Source organism: Macaca thibetana, chromosome 4 (genome assembly GCF_024542745.1).
Source record: "Macaca thibetana thibetana isolate TM-01 chromosome 4, ASM2454274v1, whole genome shotgun sequence".
NCBI lineage: Eukaryota > Metazoa > Chordata > Mammalia > Primates > Cercopithecidae > Macaca > Macaca thibetana.
Genome location: NC_065581.1, coordinates 76105168 through 76130369, shown reverse-complemented (window position 1 = coordinate 76130369; position 25202 = coordinate 76105168). Strand labels below are relative to the sequence as shown.

Genomic DNA, 25202 nt, shown 5'->3' with positions numbered 1-25202 from the left:
ACTATTACATTCTTATCAACAAATCTGACAGAATTGAGATATCCCTAGCCCACATTCCTGAGAAGGAAAATTATAAAACAATAATTATAGGATATGAGGTACAGCATCTTGAGTTACAAATTATTTTTCTAAGTCCTATTTGTTTACATTGAACTCAAATTGACTGTCAAATAAGAATACTGCTAAAAGTACATTGTTACTATAAAAAAAGGAATTTTTAGTATGCAACTGAATGGAATCCTAAAATTCATTATGAATTATCAGTAATATATGAAATCTTATTTTAATAGCATTTCCTTTTAAAAAGGAGTTTAGAATATAGTGGGTCTGTTTCAAATACCCTATTTAGAATTTTATTTTGTCTTTTGGAAAATAGAAATTATAACTTTCCACTTTCTGGAAAGATTTTTTTTTTAAGGGAGTTCAAAAGAAGGAAATTCTAACAAGATTAAGTTTAGGATAGGTTTATTCCAGTAGGCTTTGTGGCACAGGTCTCCCTAAGTAATTCATCATAAGAATCCAGTGTATGCCACATATCAAGAAATTAAATTGCTATCAACTGACAACTAAATTTGATACCCTTTAGTATACAGAATACTACACATAAGTCTTTCCAACCTTTGAAGGATTTCTTCCCTAAGATCTTCTATGGAAAGATGTAGGATTGTATACTTTACAGGATTTTTTTTTTTTTTTTTTTCAGAAGCAACATCTTTAAAAGTTCCTGGATATTCTAAAAAGTGCCTGCTAACTTAAAAAAAATTGTCTTTAGGTATTTCATGCTAAGTTGAAAGCTTCTTTATCAAATATGATGAAACCAAATATAGCATGAACCCATAGCTAAAAAAAAAACTACCCATGTGATTAAATTTTTATTGAGAATGAACAATTTTTTTCTTGATGCACAGTCTCATTCTACTTTTCTGTACAACTGGATAGTAACTTTTGGTAATAAAAATTCAACATATGTTACATTGGTTTTCTGATAACTTTATTTTTAATATGGCTATTTAAAAATTCTTCCAAATGGAGGATTTGGAAAAGCCAACTTTTAACTGAGCCGACAATAATCAAACAATGCGGTTGATATATTTTGGCTACTACTTTCAGAGTGACTGCTATGTGCTAGCCATTGTTCTCATGATCATGTATTTATCAACTTTAATTCTTATAATGACGCTGCAAGGTAAGTACTATTAGTCTCTTTCATTTGTAAGGAAAAAGGAAGATTAAAGAGATTAAAGTAACTTGTCTTTTATCCAGCTAGTAAATTTTCCCAGCAAATATTTGAGAGCATACTTGGTATTGGCCTTGAGACTACCTCTGGGGCTGGGAACACAACTGTGAACAAGACAGACAAGATCCCCATTTTTAAGGAGCTTACAACTCCAGTTTGAATATAATGGTGTTGGACTCAAACTCTTCTTAGCTTCTACTCTTCCCCTACAGCAACACTCCAATAAGATGAATAAAATTGTTTCAGGACCACTTTAAAAAGTAGGTGAAGATGGACACTGTATACTGGAATATGTTGTAAGAAAGTAATGTTGGTATATAAACATCCAGATTTATCAATAGAAAAACGCTATGACCTAGATGTACAGAGAATGGAAAGCCTATGCTGCACAACAGATATGGCTTATGATTGCCTGTAGATAACATGTAATTCAACAGCAGTAACACATACTTGCTGTCAACTTTCAAATGGCCTTAAGAATCATTATTATCTCAGTGTTGGACCTTGCTCTGTCCAGCAAGGTAGTCACAAGCCATTTGCGGCTTTCAAGTACTTGAAATATGGCTAGTGTGACTGAGGAACTAAATTTTAAATTTTATTTAATTTTAACTAATTTAAAAACTGATACTTGATCCAGTTACAAGATTTTTTAGGCATGCTAGAACAACCTGGGTATGTGAATCTCTTTTTCTCAATTGTATATTTTAGGAAATTTAAATATGGATCAAATATTTCTGATGAAAATTTAGCATCTGAATTGAGATGTGCTATAATGTAAAAAAATACACTGCATTTTGAAGGCAAGATAAAACATAAATATCTCACTAATTAAAAAAATACTGATTACATGCTGAAATATTATTTTTGCTATATTTGGTTAAATAAAATCTTATTAAAATTAGTTTCAACCCTTTCTTTTTTAAAAAAGTTTTATTTTTAAAAATGTGTGTACAGGGCCAGGTGCGGTGGCTCATGCCTGTAATCCCAGCACTTTGGGAGGCTGAGGCGGGTGGATCACAAGGTCAAGAGTTCAAGACCAACCTGGTCAACATGGTGAAATCCCATCTCACAAAAATTAGCCAGGCATGGTGGCATGTGCCTGTAATCCCAGCTACTCAGGAGGCTGAGGCAGGAGAATCCCTTGAACTAGGATGGTGGCGGTTGCAGTGAGCCGAGATCGTACCACTGCACTCCAGCTTGGGTGACAGAGCAAGACTCCATCTCAAAAAAGAAAAATAAAAAACGTGTGTATTAGGAAATTTTAAATTACACGTATCATTTGCTTTGTATTTGTATCATTTTAAGGAGTCCTGTTGGAGTCTGATTCAAATATTAACTCTTTTATTTTTGGCATCAAAATATTTTCCCATTATACCTCATTATTCTTTTGTAAAAAGCTATGAATTATCTATCACTATTTCTATTCATGTTGTGAAGTTGTTAAGGTTGGGGTTATTGTCTGCATCAAATGGTTTCTGGTCCTAGTAAAGAAACTGTTAGATGTGAGATAGCCCTCAATAGACTTCACCTTCCTACACATATTGCTAGGTGTGGCTACCATGCAAGACCTTGACTGTACTATACCTGGGCCATTTCTCAGTATTGAGTTTTGAGTGAGCATCTGTAAGGGATAAGGCAAAGAGCAGGTTTGCATCTGTTCATGGATAAAAAGCAGTGAACCCTCCAAGCTCAGTATTCTTTACCTACAACTAAAGCCCACTGTATATGTAGCCATATTGTGTATGGCCATATCATTTTGCCCCCATGGGACTTGGGACAAGGGAAGCAATGAGAATGTGCTGATGCTTATACTCCTTGTTGTGCCATGAGTAACAGTCCTTTGTTTCTGTCCAGGAATCTCATGTCTTCTGTTAGCATCCATGAAAAAGTAACAGAGTAACTACTTAGCTTCTAAGTAAAGTAAAACCAAATATCAGACCTGACAGGATACACTTAAAATTATGTATTTATACTCATTTTTAGTTGTGGAAAATTATTAGGTTTGATGGGATATAAGAATTCTTTTACATAAAAATTTTGTCTTACAATTTAAAAAGTTTAACTTATTGAAGCCTAGTTTTTACATAAAATTTGGTTTTATATAAAAATGTGGCTGAGAAAATGTTAGCTTAAATATCTTTAAAAATTATCAAATGCAAGGGTCAATATTTGTCCTTATAATAGAAATATTACACATGTGCTTGTATGAACTGTCAGTATATAAGTATATACATAATACATTTATTTCCCAAGAGTGTTTTTCAGAGTAGTCTTTTAAAAATAGAAAGTGAATGTAAGTATTCTGTGGGACTATATTCAAAGATTTATAGATTTTGGAAAGAAATAGCTTATCTCCTATACAATATATATATATATATTCAGGACAAAAGCAAACATTATAAAAAGTATAAAAATAGGTAAAAAGATACAAGTACAATAATAATTTGGTTGGAATTTCAAAGGTGCTTTTTTCTCTTCTCTTTTCCCTTTATCTCAAAAGTTATAAATACTTTTGAAGCAGCATGTATTGTTGCACTTTTGATTTTTTGTTGTACAGTTAACGAACTTGAGAGTCTGGATGACTGGTGATCATCTATTTGGCCTTCCCATTCTTTTGTTTCTTCTTCTTTGATTAGTAAAGGTTTTCCTAAGGTTTGGCCAACAAGGTTACAGACTTCTTGAGCTTTGCGCCACGCATTCTCAACAGCAACAAGACAGGCTTGCCGTCTTAGGAATTAAATGGAGAGATTATTAATATGACACTCAATGAAATGTAGCACTGGATAGTTTTGTTTAAAGAATATCTTAGTTAAAGATGTGCTTAAACTTACCGAAGATTCTCAACAGAACCTGGAGTATGATAGAACTGGGGTGGGCTGATGACAACAGAGCTATCTAGCTTTTCAACAAGAAAGTTACAAATATTTTGCATTTTTCCAAATTCAGTAAATGTAATGCAGACCTGTAAATGAAATGACACGATATTATTTTCATGTCTGATGTACTGTTTCAAGATTTTCTCTGCATCTAAGTAAAATAGTATAGCCAGATGATGAGGTCATTATATAGTATGTAACAGATTTTTAAAAGTCTATTTGATACTTGTAACTGAATTATTTTGTTCTTTTTTTGCTTTTGAATTTTCAAATTTAATTAATATTGTCTTGAACATTAAAAAATTTATATTTTAAACCAGGGATTTTTAAATGAAATTGGAGGAGTTTCCCTTAAATCTTACTACTTGGCTAAATTTTAATCCTGATAACTCGACATGATTCCTTTGTCTGGTCAATGCCCTTAGCTTCCTGATTAGTAGTAATTATGTCATACGTCACTGCTGTCATTGAGAAATGTTTCTTCTTCCAATAGTTCTGTTCAGATCCATATGTGGAAGCTAATGTATTTCACTCTGTCTTCTGCCTTTAAATATGTGGAAGCAGTCCTTATATTTGGCAATACTTTAAAACTGGTCTGTAAACTCTTCAATGAAGAGAACTAAACCTTGTCTTTTTTTTTTTTTTTTTTTTTTTTTTTTTAAGAGAGACAAGATCTTGCTACGTTGCCCAGGCTGGAGTGCACTGGCACAATCATAGCTCACTGCAGCCTCAAACTCCTGGGTTCAAGCGATCCTCCTACCTCAGACTTCCAAGTAGGAAGGACTACAGGCATGCACCACCATGCCCAGCTAATTAAAAACAATTTTTTTGTAGAGGTGGAGTCTCACTATGTTCCCCAAGCTGGTCTCAAACTCCTGGCCTCAAGCAATCCTCCCACCTCAGTGGTTGTAGGCATAAGCCACCACACCCAGCCTAAACCTTTTGTTCTAAAGAACCCTTACACAATCTCAATATGCAAAACAAAAAGTACAGATATTAGAGAATAAGCTGGAGTAGCAAAGACAGATATAAGATAACCTCACCTTATACAATGCAGAACATCTGTCTTTAATCATATACATATACATATATATATACACATATATATATATATATATTTTTTTTTAAGACAGGGTCTCTTTCTGTTTTCCTGGCTGGAGTGCAGTGGTGTGATCATGCGCTCACTGCAACCTCAACCCTCGGGTTCAGATGATCCTCTTGCCTCAGCCCCCTGAGTAGCTGGACTACAGGAAAGTGCCACCATACCTAGTGAATTCTATTACTTTTGAAAAAGGGATAGGACTTTGTAACCACCATAACAAAAATTTAGACCTGTTCCAATACCCCTAAAAATTATCTCGAGTAACTCCTTTATCAGTTCCTTCCCCAGTTCCTAAACCCTGGCAACTAACTGATACATTCTCTACTGTTAAAGATTTGCCTTTTTTAGAATGTCATATACATGGAAGCATACAGTCTGTAATCTTTGAGACTACTACTTTCATTTAGCATAATATATTTGCAATTCATCCACATCGTTGCATAATAGTTTTTGTTCCTTTTATGCTGAATAGTATTCGTTATATGATCTAATCACAGGTTTTTTTTTTTTTTTTTTTTTTTTTTTCCATTTAGGTTGCTTCCAGTTTGGGGCTATTATAAATAAAGATGCTGCTTTTTCAAAGTAGTTCTAGATCCTTTGTATTTCCAAATATATTTTGTAATCAGTTTTTGTCAATTTCTATTTTTTGAAAAGCTGGCTGAGATTTTCATTAGGATTGTATAGATTAATTTAGGGAGAACTGATATCTGGAATAGTGAATCTTCCAAACCATGAACAAGAAATGTTTCTCCACTAATTTAGGTCCTCTTTAATTTCTCTCAGCAATGCTTTGCAGTGTTTAGCATACAGGTCTTTCACATCTTTATAACAGATTTATACCTATGTATTTTAAATTTTTTGATGCTTACTAGTTCTAATAGCTTTTTTGTAGATTCTGTCAGATTTTCTACAAAAATGGTCATGTTGTCCATGAATTAAGATAGTTTTACTTCTTCATTTCCACTCTGGATGTCTTTCATTCTTTTTCAAGCACAATGGTGAAAGAAGACATGAACGAAGACATCTTTGTCTTGTACCTGATTGTAGGCACAAAGCATTCAGTGTTTCACCACTAAGTATGACAGCTGTAGGTTTTCATGGATTCCTCTTATCAGTTTGAGGAAAATCTCCACTGTTCTTATTTCACTGATAATTTTTACTAGGAATAAATAAATAATAGATTTTGTTAAGTGCTTCTTCTGTATCTATTGAGAAGATCAGGTGATTTTTTTCAGTTTGTTAATACAGTGAATTAGATTGACCAATTTCTCAATGTTAACCAACTTGAGATACACAACACTTGGTCATTAAGTATTAATATTATTCTTTATACCTGCATGTAAAGGATACGTGTGTGTGCAGTGTGTATGTGTGTATGTGTATAAATCATTAAATTTGGCTAAAATTTAGTTTATGATTTTTGCATATGTTCATGATGGATATTGGTCTGTAATTTTCTTTGCTTGTAGTGGTATTTTTCTGGTTATCTTCTGACCTCAAAGAATGAGCTAGGAAATATTTCTTCCTTTTCAGTTTTTCTGGAAGAATTTGTATAGAATTGGCATGATTTCTTCCTTACACACTTTCTAGTTTCCTTTTCAACTTCTTTTTTAACACATGGATTACTGAAAAGTATGTTTTTAAAATTCAGCGTATTTGGGGGATTTTCCTGAGACCCTTCTATTAGTGGTTTTTAATTTAATTACACTGTGGTCAGTGAACTTTGTACGATTCAAATCCTTTTTTTTTTTTTTGAGATGCAGTCTCGCTCAGTCGCCCCAGGCTGGAGTGCAATGCCATGGCATGATCTCGGCTCACTGCAACCTCTACCTCCCGGGTTCAAGTGATTCTCCCGTCTTAGCTTCCCGAGTAGCTGGGATTACAGGTGTGCATCACCATGCCCAGCTAATTTTTGTATTTCTGTACAGATGGGTTTTCACCATGTTAGCCAGGCTGGTCTTGACCTCAGGTGATCTGCCCACCTCGGCCTCCCAAACTGCTGGGATTACAGGTGTGAGCCATTGTGCCTGGCCAAATACTTGTATATGACACAGAATATGGTCTATGTCGGCAAATGTTCAATGTGCACTTGAAAGGAATGTGTAGGCTGCTGTTTTTGGAGTGTTCTATATATGTCAAGCAGGTCAAATTGGTTGACAGTGTGATTCAAATCTGATATATTCTTACTGATTTTCTGTCTATGGTTTTATCAACTTGAAAAGGGGGGGTATTGAAATCTACAAAAACTGTAGACTTCTTTGTAGTTCTATCATTTTTGCCTTAAGTATTTTGAAGCTTTATTATATGTATAAATATTTAGTGCTGTATGTCCTCTTGATTGACTTTTATCGTTATGAAATGACCGTCTTTATCTTTGAAAGTCTTTGCTCTGAAATCTACTTTGATTACTATACCTAGCTTTCTTTTCATTTATGTTAGCATGACATATCTTTCTCCATCCCATTAATTTTAACCGATACATGTCTTCATATTTAAAGTACACTTCTCTCAGGCAGCATGTAAGTGGAGTTAACTTTTTAAATACAACTGAAAATATCTGTATTTTAATGAAGGTATGTGGACCATTTACATTTAATGTGATTATTGATATGGTTAAATATAAACCTGTGGTCTTGTTATTTCACTTTTACTCATTTTCTGTTTTCTTTTTGATATTTTTATTATATTATTTCATAGCTTTCATGGACTTATTAGCTGTAACTCCATTATTTTAGTGTTTGCTTTGGATTTACAGAATACATTTTTAAGTTATTACAATCTACTGTCAAGAGCTAGAATACCATTTCACATACACCTTTATAACATTGTACTTCTGTTCTTCCCTTCCTGACCTTTGTGCTATTGTTGTTATATATTTTATTTTTACATATGTTATAATCTCCATAGTTTATCATTATCATTTATTTAGTCATTTTTTTTTTTTTTTTTTTTTGAGACAGAGTCTTGCCATGTTGCCCAGGCTGGAGTGCAGTGATGTGATCTCGGCTCACTGCAACCTCCGCCTCCTGGGTTCGAGCAATTCTCCTTCCTCAGCCTCCCAAGTACCTGGGCCTACAGGTGTGAGCCACCATGCCTGGCTAATTTTTGCACTTTTAGTAGAGACGGGGTTATGCCATGTTGGCCAGGCTGGTTTTGAACTCCTGACGTCAGGTGATCCACCTGCCTCGGCCTCCCAAAGTGCTGGGATTACAGACGTGAGCCACTGCACCCAGTCTAGTCAGTTATCTTTTATATAAATATAGAGATTTCTAAAGAGATTTATATTAAGAAAAACCCACATAGTGTAAATTCCTATTTCTTTCTGGTATCATTCTTTCCTGCTTAAATGATGTCATTTAAATTTCTCAAAGAGTAGGTCTACAGGTAATGAATTCTTTCAGTTTACTGGAAAAGTCTTTGATTGGTCTTTGTTTTTGAGCACTACTTTTGCTGGATACATTAATAGAAACTCTTGGTTGAGATATATATATATACCTTTTAGTCGTTTAAAGATGTGGCACAACTGTCTCCTTGCTTGCACTGTTTTCAACAAGAAATCTGTTGTCTTATCTTTGTTCCTTTGTAGATAATATGTCTTTTTTCCCCTCCTCTGGCTGTTTTAAGATTTATCACTGGTTTTGAGCAATGTGATTATAATGTGTACTGGTGCATTTTTTTTTTTTTTTAAATTTATTGTGCTTACGGTTAGTTGAACTTTTTGACTCTGTAGGTTTATAATTCTCATCAAGTTTGGAGATTTTTGGGTCATAATTTTTCCAAGTATTTTTCTTGTCCCCCAATTTCCTCTGCATTGGGACTTCAATTATATGTATAATAGGCTATCTGACGTTGTCCTACGTTTTATTAACTCATTTTTATGTCTTTCTTTTCTGTGTTTCATTATGGATAGTTTTTATTGCTACATTTTTAGGTTCACTAAGCATGTCTTGTATAAGGTCTAATTTGCTGTTAATCCTATTGAGTGTATTCATTATCTCATACACTGTAGTTTTCATCTCTGGAAATTCAGTTTTTTTTTTTTTTAATATCTTGCACATCCCTCCTTAATTTCTGAGCATGTGAATTACAGTCAAAATAACTTTTAATGACTATGTCTTTTAATTCTAACATCTGTGTCACTCCTGAGTTGGTCTGATTTTTCTCCTTATTATGAGCTTTACTTCTCTGCTATTTTACAGACTGGAAATATAGGTAAACCAAATTAAGATAAAATTTCATAGAAATAAATGTAAAATCCCGTAGTTCACACTAAAATAGCAGTAACACAGTATAAGATGAAAGAAATATGATTTAAAGGTAGCACATGATAAAGACACTTTTATTGGTTATAATTATTATGACTATAAGCTGAATTGAGGGAACAATGTGAAGCAAATGCCAAAAAGTTAATTCAGTCTTACATGTGTTATTAGAAATAAATATTCTAGAATAAGGGAGATAATCAACTTTCTCTAGTTTGGACTGGCTAAATCATAAGCAGAACAATGTAGTTGTAGATGGTTTAGAATGAAACTGGCTAACTAAAGAAAGAGTTTGTTACATAAGAAATAGCCAAACAGGATTCTTACCCTGGAAAAGAAAAAAGTAGCATCAATATTAAAATGAACTTCAAGTATATATTTTAAGGAAGAAGTATTTACCTTGTTTTGTTTCTTCTTACAGAAGTACACTAACCTATGGCTACTAGTGAGACAATTTTGGCTTAATGTTCAAAGATTCTGTATTGATCAGATGTCTGAAATGGAATGAGTCTTATATATTCCTGCCTATATATGTATAAAATATTTCACAATAAAAATAAATATTTAAAAAAGATTGGATGGAATAATATATGGAAAATGCTTAACACATAGCAGGCACGCAAGGAAAAGGAGGGGGAAAGAAGAGGGAGAAAACTATATGAGAAGTTACACTACTACTTTTTCTACCTGATACACAGTATTGAATACCTATTATTTCCCAGGATTAAAAAATTCCTCTAGGCTGGGCACGGTGGCTCACGCCTGTAATCCCAACACTTTGGGAGGCAGAGGCAGGTGGATTGCCTGAGGCCAGGAGTTCGAGACAAGCCTGGCCAACATGGTGAAACCCTGTGTCTACTAAAAATACAAAAATTAGTCAGGTGTGGTGGCAGAGGCTGTAATCTGAGTTACTCGGGAGGCTGAGGCAGGATAATCACTTGAACCTGGGACACGGAGGCTGCAGTGAAACAAGATCACGCCATTGCACTCCAGCCTGGGTGACAAGAGCGAGACTTCATCTCAAAAAAAAAAAAAAAAAAAAAAAAAAATCCTCTAAACACTAAGGTTATAACATGAAAATAATGTAAAAACTGGAAAGAGTACTGGTATAGGAATCACAGAGTTAGGATTTTAATCCAACCCTCCTTCCCACCTCCAGTCATTCACCTACCATTAAAGTCATCACTTAGAAACTTTCTTTTAAAATTAAATCAACAGTCAGTGTTTGTATTATTATAATTGTTTACAGCTGAACAATATAGTGTACTATGATCGCATTTCTTTTCTTCTAGTCTTCATTGAACTCCTGGGAGTTAATAATCACTTCATTTTTATTTGTTTGCTTTCTTAGCTGTACATGTCCTTCAAACCCTCTGACAAGAGCTATAAAATTCAAATAAATAGGTCAAATTAATTGGGTAATCTATGAGTTCCTTTATTTTTTTCTTGGAGGCATTTTACTGAAGCCTTAGTCCTCCTGTCCCCTGAATCTGGGGATATTCCTTTGCCATTACCTGGGAACTCCTGTTTTTCTATTTCTTGGTTTACTTCCTCATGTATGGTAGGGAAATGTTTTGAGACCTTGTATGCAGGAGTGATGTTTCACATTTTTAACATCTTTAAGAGGGCATTAATCCATCAGATCCTGGTCAAATACAGAACAGTGTGACAGTTCTGGTCAGCCCTGTCTGCTTGTCCTTGTATTACCTTCACCTTTACTGTTTTTTGGATGGGTAAGGATTTCTAGATTAGACATTGTTTTCTCTCAGAATTGGAAGATGTTGCTGTCTTGCCTTTTAGTTACTAGCTTCCAGTGTTGACACTGAGAGGTCCAACTGCTGTTCAGATTTCTGACCCTTGGTTTGGAACTATTTTTCTTTCTCTAGAACTTTTGGGGTCCTTTTATTCCTGGGGTTCTAACATTTCCAGTACGCTTTGATGAGTTTGTTGTTGTTGTTGTTCATTGTGTTGGGCACCCACTGGGTCCACTGAATATGGAAATTCAAATCTTGCATTTTAGTACATTTTGGAGAAATTTTTTTGATTATTCTCTTTCACTCTGTGCTCTCTTTTTGGACTTTTTTTTTTTTTTAATTATACTTTAAGTTCTGGGATACATGTGCAGAACATGCACGTTTGTTACATACACATACCATGGTGGTTTGCTGCAACCATCAACCTGTCATCTACATTAGGTATTTCTCCTAATCCTATCCCTCCTCTAGCCCCCCACCCCCCTGACAGACTCTGGTGTGTGATGTTCCCCTCCCTATGTCCATGTGTTCTCATTGTTCAACTCCAACTTATGAGTGAGAACATGCAGTGTTTGATTTCCTGTTCCTGTGTTAGTTTGCTGAGAATGATGGTTTCCAGCTTCAACCATGTCCCTGCAAAGAACGTGAATGCATCCCTTTTTATGGCTGCATAGTATTCCATGGTGTATATGTGCCACATTTTCTTTAACCAGTTTATCATTGATGGGCATTTGGGTTGGTTTCCAGTCTTTGCTATTGTAAATAGTGCCACAACAAACATACATGTGCATGTGTCTTTATAGTAGAATGATTTATAATCCTTCCAGTATATATCCAGTAATGAGATTGCTGGGTCAAATGGTATTTCAGGTTTTAGATCCTTGAGGAATTGCCAGACTGTCTTCCAAAATGGTTGAACTAATTTACCCACCTATCAACAGTGTAAAAGCGTTCCTATTTCTCCATAATCGCCATTCTAACTGGCATGAGATGGTATCTCACTGTGGTTTTGATTTGCATTTCTCTAATGACCAGTGATGATGAGCCTTTTTTAATGTTTGCTGGCCACATAAATGTCTTCTTTTGAGAAGTATCTGTTCATATCCTCCACCCACTTTTTAATTTTTTTTTTTTTTGTAAATTTGTTTAAGTTCCTTATAGATTCTGTATATTATCCCTTTGTCAGATGGATAGAATGCAAAATTTTTCTTCCATTCTGTAGGTTGCCTGTTCACTCTGATGATGGTTTCTTTTGCTGTGCAGAAGCTCTTCAGTTTAATTAGATCCCATATGTCAACTGTGGCTTTTGTTGCAATTGCTTTTGTTGTTTTAGTCATGAAGTCTGCCCCTGCCTATGTCCTGAATGGTATTGCCTAGGTTTTCTTCTAGGGTTTATATAGTTTTAGGTTTTACACTTAAGTGTTTAATCCATCTTGAGTTTAACATTTTTATCTTTGAAACAAAGATAAGCGGCATGGTAGGTGGAAGGTAGATAAAGAATTTCATGCCTTTTGGAATGAAATTTTCGGATATTATGTCAAAAGTAATGTTCTACTGTCTAATATTTCTTTGTTTTTTTATTTTTTATTTTTATTTTTTTGAGACAGAGTCTCACTCTGTTGCCCAGGCTGCAGTGCAGTGGCATGATCTTGACTCATTGGAACCTCTGCCTCCTGGGCTCAAGCTATCCTCCCACCCCAGCTTCCAGAGTAGATAGGTCTATAGGTGCCTACCGTCACATCTATCTAATTATTGTATTTTTTTGTAGAGACAGGGTTTTACCATGTCGCCCAGGTTGGTCTGGAGCTCCTGGGCTCAAGCAATCCGCCCACCTCAGCCTCTCAAAGTGCTGGGATTACAGCCTTGAGCCACTGTGTCTGGCCTCATCTATTCTTTTAAAAAAAATTATTTAGGGCAGGCTGGGTGGCTCACGTCTGTAGTCCCAGCACTTTGGGAGGTCGAGGCAGGTAGGTCACTTGAAGTCAGGAATTTGAGACCAGCCTGGCCAACATGATGAAACCCCGTCTCTACGATAAATACAAAAATTAGCCAGGTACCTGTAATCCCAGCAACTCCAGAGGCTGAGGCAGGAGAATCACTTGAACCTGGGAGGCAGAGGTTGCAGTGAGCTGAGATCATGCCACAGCACTCCAGCCTGGGCAACAGAGTGAGACTCAGTCTCAAAAAAAAAAAAAAAAAAAAAAAAAAAAAAATTGGAGCTGTACTGAGGTGTAATTTATACATAAAAACTGCACATATTTAGAATATACAATTTGATGAGTTTGGACATACACATATACCTGTGATATCACTATAATCAAGACAATAAACGTATCTATCACCTCTAAAATTTTCCTTGTGTTCTTTGCTTTGTGCATGTGTATGATAAAAGCATAACATGAGATCTACCCTCTTAACAAATTTTTAAGTGCACAACACTGTGTTAACTGTAGGCACTATGCTGTATAGCCCATATCTAGAATTTATTCACCTGCATAACTGTAACTTTATACCCATTGAGTAAGAAATCCCATTTCCCCTTCCCTCCATTCTTTGGCAACCAGCTTCTATTTTTTGCTTCTATGATTTGATTATTTTAGACTCCTCATGTAAGTGGAATAATCCAGTATTTATCATTCTGTTACTGACGTTTCTCTTAACATACTGTCTTGCAGGCACAGCAATGTTGCAAATGGTAGGAGCTCCCTTTTTTTTTTTTGAGGCCAAATAATATTTCATTGTATGTATATAACACATTTTCTTTATCCATTTATCTGTCTATGGACATTTGGGTTGCTTCCATATCTTGGCTGTTGTGAATAATGCTACAATGAACATGCAAGTACAGTTATTTCTTCCAGATCCTGATGTCACTTCTTTTGGATAGACATCCAGGAGTGGGATTGCTGAATCATATGGTAGTTCTATTTTTAATTTTTTGAGGAACCTGTATACTGTTTTCCATAATGGTTACACCATCATACATTCCCACCTGCAGTGCACAAGCGTTCTAATTTTTCCACTTTCTCATCAACACTGTCTTCTGTTTTTTTTTTTTTTTTTTTTTTTTTTTTGAGACGGAGTCTTGCTCTGTCGCCCAGGCTGGAGTGCAGTGGCGCTATCTTGGCTCACTGCAACCTCCACCTCCCGGGTTCTAGTGATTTTTCTGCCTCAGCCTCCCGAGTAGCTGGGATTACAGGTGCCCACCACCACACCCGGCTAATTTTTTTGTATTTTTAGTAGAGATGGGGTTTCCTGACCTCGTGATCCGCCCACCTCGATCTCCCAAAGTGCTGAGATTATAGGCATGAACCACCGTGACCAGCCAATCTTCTGCTTTTTTGATAATAGCCATTCTAATAGGTGTGAGGTTATAGCTCAATATAGTTTTGATTTGTATGTCTCAAGTAATTAGTGATGCTGAACATCTTTTTTTATACCTTTTGTCCATCTGTATGTCTTCTTTTGATAAATGTCTATTCAAGTCCTTGGTTCATTTTTAAAATCAAGTTATTTGCTTTTCTTCACTTGAGTTGTAGGAGTCTACCAACCATCTAATCTTCCATATATCTAACAGTACTTAAGAATACTGGTATGTGTTATACATTAGGTTTTAGTGTTTGCTAAATCCATAGCCATAAAGCCACACATTGTTATTAATGCTTAGGTTAGTACATTTTGTATTTTGTGATCCCAGTACTCTGGTTTCCACTGACTGCTGGTGCTGACCTAAGGGCAATCATGTATTGGACTGTGTGATATGATATAAATTCTGGCTACCTGGAATCCCTATACAAAATATAATCAGATTATCTCTTAAGAAATCTGAATATAAAACATCAAAAAGGTAAGTAAAGTAGAAGGAAGAGGAGCAGAGTTTAGCCAAACTCCCATTTAGTCATGTTTTAAAACAAGCAGCTCTAATGCTCTCTTTCTGCATCTGAAAGGTCAGTTCCTAGAACAACTCAGTGGTTTCAAACACGTTCCAGTTTTCCATGAAGCCTGGCTGTGTAGTTTCTGGGACTGTTTCCTTTTTCCCATTATTCCCTTGGTTCCTTCTTAATAAACCTACTTAACTAAGATAACTTGCTCCTATTTATATTCATTACAATCTGAAGTGCTAACAGGTGATAATTACTGGAGGAGTACTATAACATACTACCAGCTTTTAACCTCTGTAATTTGGATCAGACTGCTCTTCATACTGTTTTGAAAGGCATTTTTCAGTTCCTACTACTACAAAATAAGTTTTGCCAAGTGGATCCCTAAAATCATAACGAGTCATTTAAAAATTCCTTGACACAGTAAAATTTTAAGTGGAGAAATCACAAAATGATTATAGGAAGCATTGGGGCAACAAACAGAATACTGTGGAAGTTGCTTCTCAAGAGATAAGAACCCAGGGTTCTAATTTCTAATCTAATTCTTGTTATATGACCTTTGAGAAATCTGGGCCTAAGTGATTTGAACCTAAGGTCACCTCCTTAAAGTCAGAAAACCAATGTATTGTCTGCCTGAAGACAGAAACAGGTGATGGGGATATTTTCTATTTCAAAAGACAAAGATTCTCTCATTTGATATACAAGATTTCAATATAACCCCACCCTTTGTTTCCTGTTACAAGGAAGTGACATGGACTAGGCACATACTCCAAAATGTTTGGAATCAGAAACAGCAGTCCTGTAACCTAACCACCACTAGAACACACTCTGATTTCACAAAATCCTGGCCATCAAATCTTTAAATATAAGTAAAAAGTATAGGCAGCTGTAGGAACTAAATGTTGTCATTAATTGAGTATACTGAAAATAGTTTTATTCTTTTTAATTTGTATAAAGGTTAAAGGGTTTTCATTTTTAAACAATATTTATCACAATACAGTAAAATTGCACTGCAAAACAAAAGACTGCTGAAAAGTATTTCAAATCCTTTAGGTTATCACTTTGTTTATTTGCTTTTTATCTAAAAACAGATTTCTGTAGTGTTACCTGCACATTAGATGATAGTACTAAAATTTTATTTAGTGGCAATTAACTACTATTTCCCACTTGCTGTTTTTATTCCATTTTAAACTATTTCTCTTAAATCTCACTAAATTTATTTAAAAGCTGAAATAGATACATAACACCAACATGATTTTGAGAAAAATAATCTTCTATCAATATCATGAGAAGCATTTTTCACCATTCCAGTTCAAGAATAAAAATAAATGTCTCCACAAAATCATGCTGCTTCCAATTATTTGTTAAGATAAGTACATACCTCTGCTTCCATGTGATAAGCATTTTCCACTCTCCTAAAATCCTTTGTCACAGTGGTATTTTCTGCCTGAAACAGAAAAAGTCCAAGAGTATGATTACTAAACATTTGACGCAATTACACTAAAACATAAATTAGAAACCTACACTAATTAAAATCAGAAAAACATAAAGTATGCAAAAAGAACTCTGCCTGATGTTTTAAAACTTTCCTAAAAGTGACATAAAATGAATTCAGAAATCTATAAATGTTTGCTTAAAATTTCATGTCACTCCTTTTATAATTTATATTAGCTTGTAATGAAAGTATGAAGTTAGGGTGATATATATATGAGCAATTGTTTGCACATAAAGCATACTTAATGTTGAGTGTCAGCATTTTAAAAAATATTTAATTTACAAATATTTTAATACAAAATTACCAAATATGTATCATGTGCAACTCTGGGCAAGTTACTCAATATTCAATTTTTTGAGCCTTAGTTTCCACATTTATAAAATCAGGTTAATACCATGTACATCACATAGCATCGTTTTGCAGACTTAATGAGAAGTTATATATCAAGTAGTTGGCATAGAGAAAGCACTCACCAAAAGTTCAGACTATACCACTATGATATAAATATTTATTGAAACATCTAACCTGAGCCAGTCTGGTTTTAAAAAAGTAGTATTAATACTTACATATTCTCAGGGTAAATACAAGGCATATAATTCTGACAAAAAAGTTGAATTTCTTATTTGCTTTCCAAAAGGGTTTTTAAATTCGGTGACTAAAATCTTCAGCTACTATCATTCTTTGGGGACAAGCAAAACTTGTATTTTATGTAATTTTTTTGTACCTTTCAAAATATATGTTAAATCAATATATGATTATGCCAAGCAATTTAATTATGTTATTTGAAGAAGACATGGTTGCATCTAAATTTTAAGATACAAACTATTTACAAGCAGTTTATGTTATCCAGAAAAATTCTTAAAAGTTTTAACCTAATTTAAAAGCTTTTGACTCAAGTTCCAAATATCACTCTGATGTTGGTCAGTCCCATGAAAATATTAGTGCAACATTTTTATTATGAAAGTAATACCTACTCATTGTGGAAAATTTAGAATACAGGTTAATTACAAAACAGTACAGTAGTTCTCCCTTGTCTACAGGGGATAACTTCCAAGAGATACCTGGAACTTGATACCATTTTCCAGTAATTTAGGACACTCTCTGCCCCCATCATCTTAAGCAGTTATGTCACTCATACCATTTTCCAGTAATTTAGGACACTCTCTGCCCCCATCATCTTAAGCAGTTATGTCACTCATTTGTAAGAACTGGGTTCATTTGTCAAGAGAATACATTTTATCCTGGGATTGATCCTGTGATAGGTTCTTTGATGACTTTTTCCCCCAGTTTACATACATCAAGCTTCACTATTTGTGATTTACAGCTCTGTGAGGTTTGACAAATGCATAAAGTTATGTACGTACCACTCCAGTACCATAAAGAATAGTTCTTTCACCTTAAAAATCCAGCAGATACCTGAAACCACAGATAGTATCCAACCTTATGTATAATATTTTTTTTCTGCTCTGATAACCTAGACAGCTACAAGTGACTAATGGGTAGGTAGCATATACAGCATGGATACACTGAACAAGGTATGATTCACATCCCCAGGTGGGACAGAGCAGGACACAGAGATTTCATCACTCTACTCAGAATGGTGTACAGTTTTAAACTTATGGATTATTTCTGGAATTTTACATTTAATATTTTCGGCCCAAGACTGACTGCAAGAATTAGGGGTCTGTACTATACATATTGCTTGCAATCATTTTTTCACTTGATTAACATGAAACTTTTTGTCATTTAATATTTTATGACATGTAAACATACGTCATAAAACGTGTCTCATTTTTCACTTTTCTGCAACTTCACTTGATGAACTTCTGATTGAAAATTATGAGAAATAATTTTATGAAAGGTAACCGGAAAGCAAAGTATCTTTTATTGCTATCTTTGTTTTTAATAGTGTTTTTTAAATAAAAATACATGCTAATCAAAGAAAATCTAATACTAGCGAAAATAACCAAAAAGTAGTAGCATTCTCAAATCCCATTACTGTTAATATTTTAGTAAACATTTTAATAAACCATCAATGCATATAAATGTATCTAGATCTATATACAGACTTTTTCATAAATAAAATTATATTGTACATTTTGTTTTTAACTATTGATTGACAGGGTCTTGCTTTGCTGCCCAGGCTGCAGAGTAGTGGTACAAGCATGCCTCACTGTAATCTTGAATCCCTGAGCTCAAGTGATCTTCCTGCCTCAGCCTCCTGAGTAGCTAGGAGGACGCCCGAATTTTCTAAAAATTTTTTTGTAGAGCTAGGATCTTGCTATGTTGATAGGGTGGTCTCAAATTCCTGGCCTCAAATGATCCTCCCACCTTAGCCTCTCAAAGTGCCGGGATTACAGGCATGAGCCACCACACTTGGCCTGAACTTTTTAAAATAAACTTTAAATTTTGGAATAATTTAAAATTTATGGAGAAGTTACCAAGATAGTACAGAGTTCCCATCTACCTCAGTTTCAGACTTCTCTGATGTTAATACTATAGTATATCTGTCTAAACTAAAAGCCAACATTAGCAGATTACCATTAACTAAACTCCAAACTTTATTTGGATTTCACCAGTTTTTCTATTAAATGTGCTTTTTACTACTACAGGATCGAATCCATGATACTGTATTGCATTAACTCATCAAGTCTCCTTAGTCGCCTCTGGTCTCTTGACAGTTTCTCAGTCTTCCCTTGCTTTTCATGACTTTGAAAGTTTTTGTCATGTATTTTGCAGAATGTCCCTCATTTTGATGTTTTCTCATGATTAGACTAGCATTATAAATTTTAGGAAAGAATACTGTAGAGGTGAAATGCCTTTTTAATCACAACACATGAGGCAGTACATGGTATCCACATGACACTACTCAAGATACCAATACAGGTCACTTGGGTAAAGTAGTGTTTGCCAGTTTCTTCCACTGTAAAGTTACTATTTTCCCCTTTCCATACTTTATTAATTGGAAGCATGTCACTAAGTGTAGCCGACACTCACTCAATAAATACTACTTTGTTTATTTTGTTGTTCAATTGTTCTAGCTTTGGCCATTGGCATTTCTTTCAGCTTGGCTCCTTTATCTGTTTGAAATACCCCTTTCCTTTACTTGTTGAGCACTTTCTTACTTTCTGTTACAATATATTACAGGCTTATGTAGTTTCCCTGTCCCAGTCCTAGAATAAGCCATTTCTCCAAGAAGCATAGTACCTTTTCTTTGAGATTTGTATGTAGAACCAAGATCTGAATGCTGAGACTGCTCACTGCTATTGGGGTGTCATTCCTTCCAGGCTATCTCAGTGGACAGAGCTAGGGTATATATATACACACATAGACACACATACATACATACATACATATATATATATGCACACACATAAAATTTTGTTTTTCCATCTGTACAATATACAAAGCTAAACATGCGTTCACACTGATGTTTTCAATTCTAATCCTGAATCACAGAATTCATTTTAACCTTCCATTTTTATCTGTAACTTCCCTCTCTTAGAGTGAGAAACCTGGCTCCCACCATCCGCTATCCACTTATTTGTTTAATCTCAGTACACATGTAAAGCAGTTTCAGACATGTTAAGAAATACTCCTTTGGAAAACATATTTACCAACTAGAACATACAGTTTTTGTATCTTTATTCTTCATCCTTATAATTTCCAGTCAAAACACCATTTTCCAGTAATTTAGGACACTCCCTGCCCCCATCACCTTAAGCAGTTATGTCACTCATTTGTTAAGAACTGGGTTCATTTGTCAAGAGAATACATTTTATCGTGGGATTGATCCTGTGATAGGCTCTTTGATGCCTTTTTCCCCCAGTTTTACATACATCAAGCTTCACTATTTGTGATTTACAGCTCTGTGAGGTTTGACAAATGCATAAAGTCATGTATGTACCACTCCAGTACCATGAAGAATAGTTCTTTCGCCTTAAAAATTTCTCCGCGCATCTCTTTTAGTCAACCACTTCGCCCTCCAACAGATTGTTAACCACGAATCTGTTTTCGGTCCCCATAGTATTGCTCTTCTCCAGGAGATCATGTGAATAGAATCATAAAATTCAAAGCTTTTGGATCTGGCTTCTTTCACTGACTAACATGCAGCTAAGATTCACTCACATGGTTTTGTGAATCAATTCTCATTCCTTTTTATTGCTGAATAATATTCTTTTGCTTGGATGTACCAGAGTTTTTAAAATCCATTCCACTGCTGAAAGACATCTTGGCTGCTTCCAGTTTTAGAAGTTATGAATAAAGCTGCCATAAACATTTGTGTACAGATTCTTCTATGTACTTAAGTTTTCAATTCACTTTGGCAAATTATCCTAGAATGCTGACTTCTATGGTAAGTCTAATTTAACTTTATAAGAAACTGTAAGACTACCTTCCAAAGTGGCCATATAATTTTGCAATCTCACCAGCAATGAATGAGAATTCCTGTTGCTCTGCATCCTTCCCAGCATTTGGCATCAGTGTTACCATTCTAATAGGTACACAGTAGTATTTCATTGTGGTTTATTTCCCATTTCCCTAATGACAAGTAATGTTGAGTATCTTTTCATGTGGCTACTTGCCATCTGCATAAGTTCCTTGGTGAAGTGTCTGTTAAGATCTTTTGTGCATTTTTATTGAGCTGTTTGTTACTGCTGAATTGAGTTGTACATATGTTCTTGATAGAAGTCTTTTATCAGCTATGTAATTTACAAATGTCTTCTCCCAGTCTATAGACTGATTTTTCATTTTCTTAACAGATACAAGTCCTTTATCAGCTATGTAATTTACAAATATTTTCTCCCAGTCTATAGATTGACTTTTCATTTTCTTAACAATGTTTTTCACAAAGTGAGTTTTTAATTGTGATAAAATACAATTTATCTTTTTTCTTTGATTCATGGACTGTGCTTTTTGGTAATACAGGATGAGCATCCTAAATGTGAAAATCCAAAATTCAAAAATCTCCAAAATTCAAAACTTTTTTTTAGCACCAACATGATGCTCAAAGAAAATGCTCCTTGGAGCATTTCGAATTTTAGATTTTTGGATTTGGGATATTCAGCCATTAAGTATATAATGCAAATATTCCAAAATAAAAATCTGAAATCTGAAACATTTCTGGTCCCAACATTTCAGATAAGGGATACTCAACCTCCGTATCTAAAAACTCATCTTCAATCCCAAGGTCACATAGATTTTCTCCTTTTCTTTTTTCTATAAGTTTTGTGTTTTACTGTTGGGAAAGGCAATCTCATGCTATAGTCTTTTGATCTACGCTCAACTGCCCAGGAATGGACCGTGGCCCTGGAACACTTGGTTACTAAGAGATAAAGTATCTTTCAGAGCTTGTGCTGGGCTTGTTTCCTGGTATGGGAATATCTTCCCCATTTCAGACTCAATATGTACTTTTTTGTTCTACTTTTTAAAGGTTGTATGTTGTATGACACCTGGCCAACCTCACACTACTGTATCTGTACCCTTTAGGAAGGGGACTGAGTCCCTCTGTTGCAGCACAAGAGATGTGCATCCTGGTCAACTGCTCCTGCATTAGCTTCTGGGAAGGAGTTGCTGGTCATGGGGGACTGACACCTACTAGTGACTCTGATCTCACTCTTGTCTTTTCTCTACATAAGTAAGGTTTGTTCCATCCAGTGCTTGACTGCATTGTTTTCTTGGTGACTCTCATACTAAGATGCAGTGGGCAGAAGTGCTTGGACTTCTATCCTGATAACAGGCAACAGATGCTACATGCGCAATACTGACCAATTTTGAACAAAGTTTTGTATAAGGTGTGAGGTGACTGTGGAGGTCCATTTTTTTTTGCATATAGACATTTGACTGTTACAGCAACATTTGTTAAAAAGACTCCTTACTTTACTGAATTGCTTCCACACTCGTATTGTTCTTCTCTCTGAAAAACAATCTTAGAACCAGTAAAATACTTACTCATTTTAGTCCAGTGACTTTTATTTTCTATTTTTAAAAAAAAATTTTATTATTATACTTTAAGTTCTAGGGTACATGTGCACAATGTGCAGGTTACATATGTATACATGTGACATGTTGGTGTGCTGCACTCATTTACTCGTCATTTACATTAGGTATATCTCCTAATGCTATCCCTCCCCACTCCCCTCATCCAATGACAGGCCCTGGTGTGTGATGTTCCCCATCCTGTGTACAAGTGTTCTCATTGTTCAACTCCCACATATGAGAGGGAACATGTGGTGGCTGGTTTTCTGTCCTTGTGATAGTTTGCTCAGAATGATGGTTTCCAGTTTCATCCATGTCCCTACAAAGGACAGGAACTCATCCTTTTCTATGGCTGCATAGTATTCCAGGGTGTGTATGTGCCACATTTTCTTAATCCAGTCTATCTTTGCTATTATGAACAGTGCTGCAAAAAACATATGTGTGCAAGTGTCTTTATAGCAGCATGATTTATAATTCTTAGGGTATATACCCAGTAATGGGATGGCTGGGTCAAATGGTATTTCTAGTTCTAGATCCTTGAGGAATCGCCACACTGTTTTCCACAATGGTTGAACTAGTTTACAGTCCCACGAACAGTGTAAAAGTGTCCCTGTTTCTCCATATCCTCTCCAGCACCTCTTGTTTCCTGACTTTTTAATGATTGCCATTCTAACTGGTGTGAGATAGTATCTCATTGTGGTTTTGATTTGCATTTCTCTAATGACTGGCGATGATGAGCATTCTTTCATGTGTCTGTTGGCTGCATAAATGTCTTCTTTTGAAAAGTGTCTGTTCATATCCTTTGCCCACTTTTTGATGGGGTTGTTTGATTTTTTTCTTGTAAATTTGTTTAACTTCTTTGTAGATTCTGGATATTAGCCCTTTGTCAGATGGGTAGCTTGCTAAAATTTTCTCCCATTCTGTAGGTTGCCTATTCACTCTGATGATAGTTTCTTTTGCTCTGCAGAAGCTTTTTAGTTTAACTAGATCCCATTTGTCAATTTTGGCTTTTGTTGCCATTGCTTTTGGTGTTTCAGTCATGAAACTATTGCCTAGGTTTTCTTCTAGGGTTTTTATGGTTTTAGGTCTAAGATTCAAGTCTTTAATCCATCTTGAATTAATTTTGAATTAATTAGTAGTATAGTTTGAAGTCAGGTAGTGTGATGCCTCCAGCTTTGTTCTTTTTGCTTAGGATTATCTTGGCAATGCGGGCTCTTTTTCGGTTCCATATGAATGTTAAAGTAGTTTTTTCCAATTCTGTGAAGAAAGTCATTGGTAGCCTGATGGAGATTGGTAGCATTGAATCTATAAATTTCCTTGGGCAGTATGGCCATTTTCACGATATCGATTCTTCCTATCCATGAGCATGGAATGTTCTTCCATTTGTTTGTGTCCTCTTTTATTTCATTGAGCAGTGGTGTGTAGTTCTGCTTGAAGAGGTCCTTCATATCCCTTCTAAGCTAGATTCCTAGGTATTTTATTCTCTTTGAAGCAATTGTGAATGGGAGCTCACTCATGATTTGGCTGTTTGTCTGTTATTGGTGTATAAGAATGCTTTCAATTTTTGCACATTGATTTTGCACCCTGAGACTTTGCTGAAGATGCTTATTGGCTTAAGGAGATTTTGAGCTGAGATGATGGGGTTTTCTAAATATACAATCATGTCATCTGCAAACAGGGACAATTTGACTTCCTCTTTTCCTAATTGAATACCCTTTATTTCTTTCTCCTGCCTGATTGCCCTGGCCAGAACTTCCAACACTATGTTGAATAGGAGTGGTGAGAGAGGGCATCCTTGTCTTGTGCCAGTTTTCAAAGGGAATTTTTCTAGTTTTTGCCCATTCAGTATGATATTGGCTGTGAGTTTGTCATAAATAGCTCTTGTTATTTTGAGATATGTCCCATCAATACCTAGTTTATTAAGAGTTTTTAGTATGAAGGGCTGTTGAATTTTGTCAGAGGCCTTTTCTGCATCTATTGAGATAATTATGTGGTTTTTGTTTTGGGTTCTGTTTATATGATGGATTATGTTTATTGATTTGCATATGCTGAACCAGCCTTGCATCCCAGGGATGTAGCCAACTTGATCGTGGTGGATCAGCTTTTTGATGTGCTGCTGGATTTGGTTTGCCAGTACTTTATTGAGGGTTTCTGCATCAATGTTCATCAGGGATATTGGTCTAAAATTCTCTTTTTTTGTTGTGTCTCTGCCAGCCTTTGGTATCAGGATGATGTTGGCCTCATAAGATGAATTAGGGAGGATTCCCTTTTTCTACTGATTGGGAGAGTTTCAGAAGGAAAGGTACCAGCTCCTCTTTGTACCTCTGGTAGAATTAGCCTGTGAATCAGTCTGGTCCTGGACTTTTTTTAGTTGGTAGGCTATTAATTATTGTCTCAATTTCAGAGCCTGTTATTGGTCTATTCAGGGATTCAATTTCTTCTTGGGAGGGTGTACGTGTCCAGGAATTTATCCATTTCTTCTAGATTTTCCAGTTTATTTGCGTAGAGTTGTTTATCGTATTCTCTGATGGTAGTTTGTATCTCTGTGGGATCAGTTGGTGATATCCCTTTTATCACATTTTATTGTGTCTATTTGATTCTTCTCTCTTCTTTATTAGT

At 35.3% G+C, this 25202-nt stretch overlaps 1 protein-coding gene across 1 annotated transcript in view; it reads right to left on the bottom strand.

The window, feature by feature from the left end:
• Positions 1–974: 974 nt before the first annotated feature.
• Positions 975–25202, bottom strand: part of IRAK1BP1 (interleukin 1 receptor associated kinase 1 binding protein 1) — a 37394-nt gene continuing 13166 nt past the window's right edge. Inside the window, exons 2-4 of the mRNA XM_050788280.1 lie at positions 16494–16559; positions 4069–4199; positions 975–3964 (exon numbers count right to left, since the gene is read on the bottom strand). Of these exons, the coding sequence (XP_050644237.1) occupies positions 3694–3964; positions 4069–4199; positions 16494–16559 (468 nt within the window). The 3' untranslated portion in view covers positions 975–3693. The remainder of the gene's footprint in view (positions 3965–4068; positions 4200–16493; positions 16560–25202) is intronic.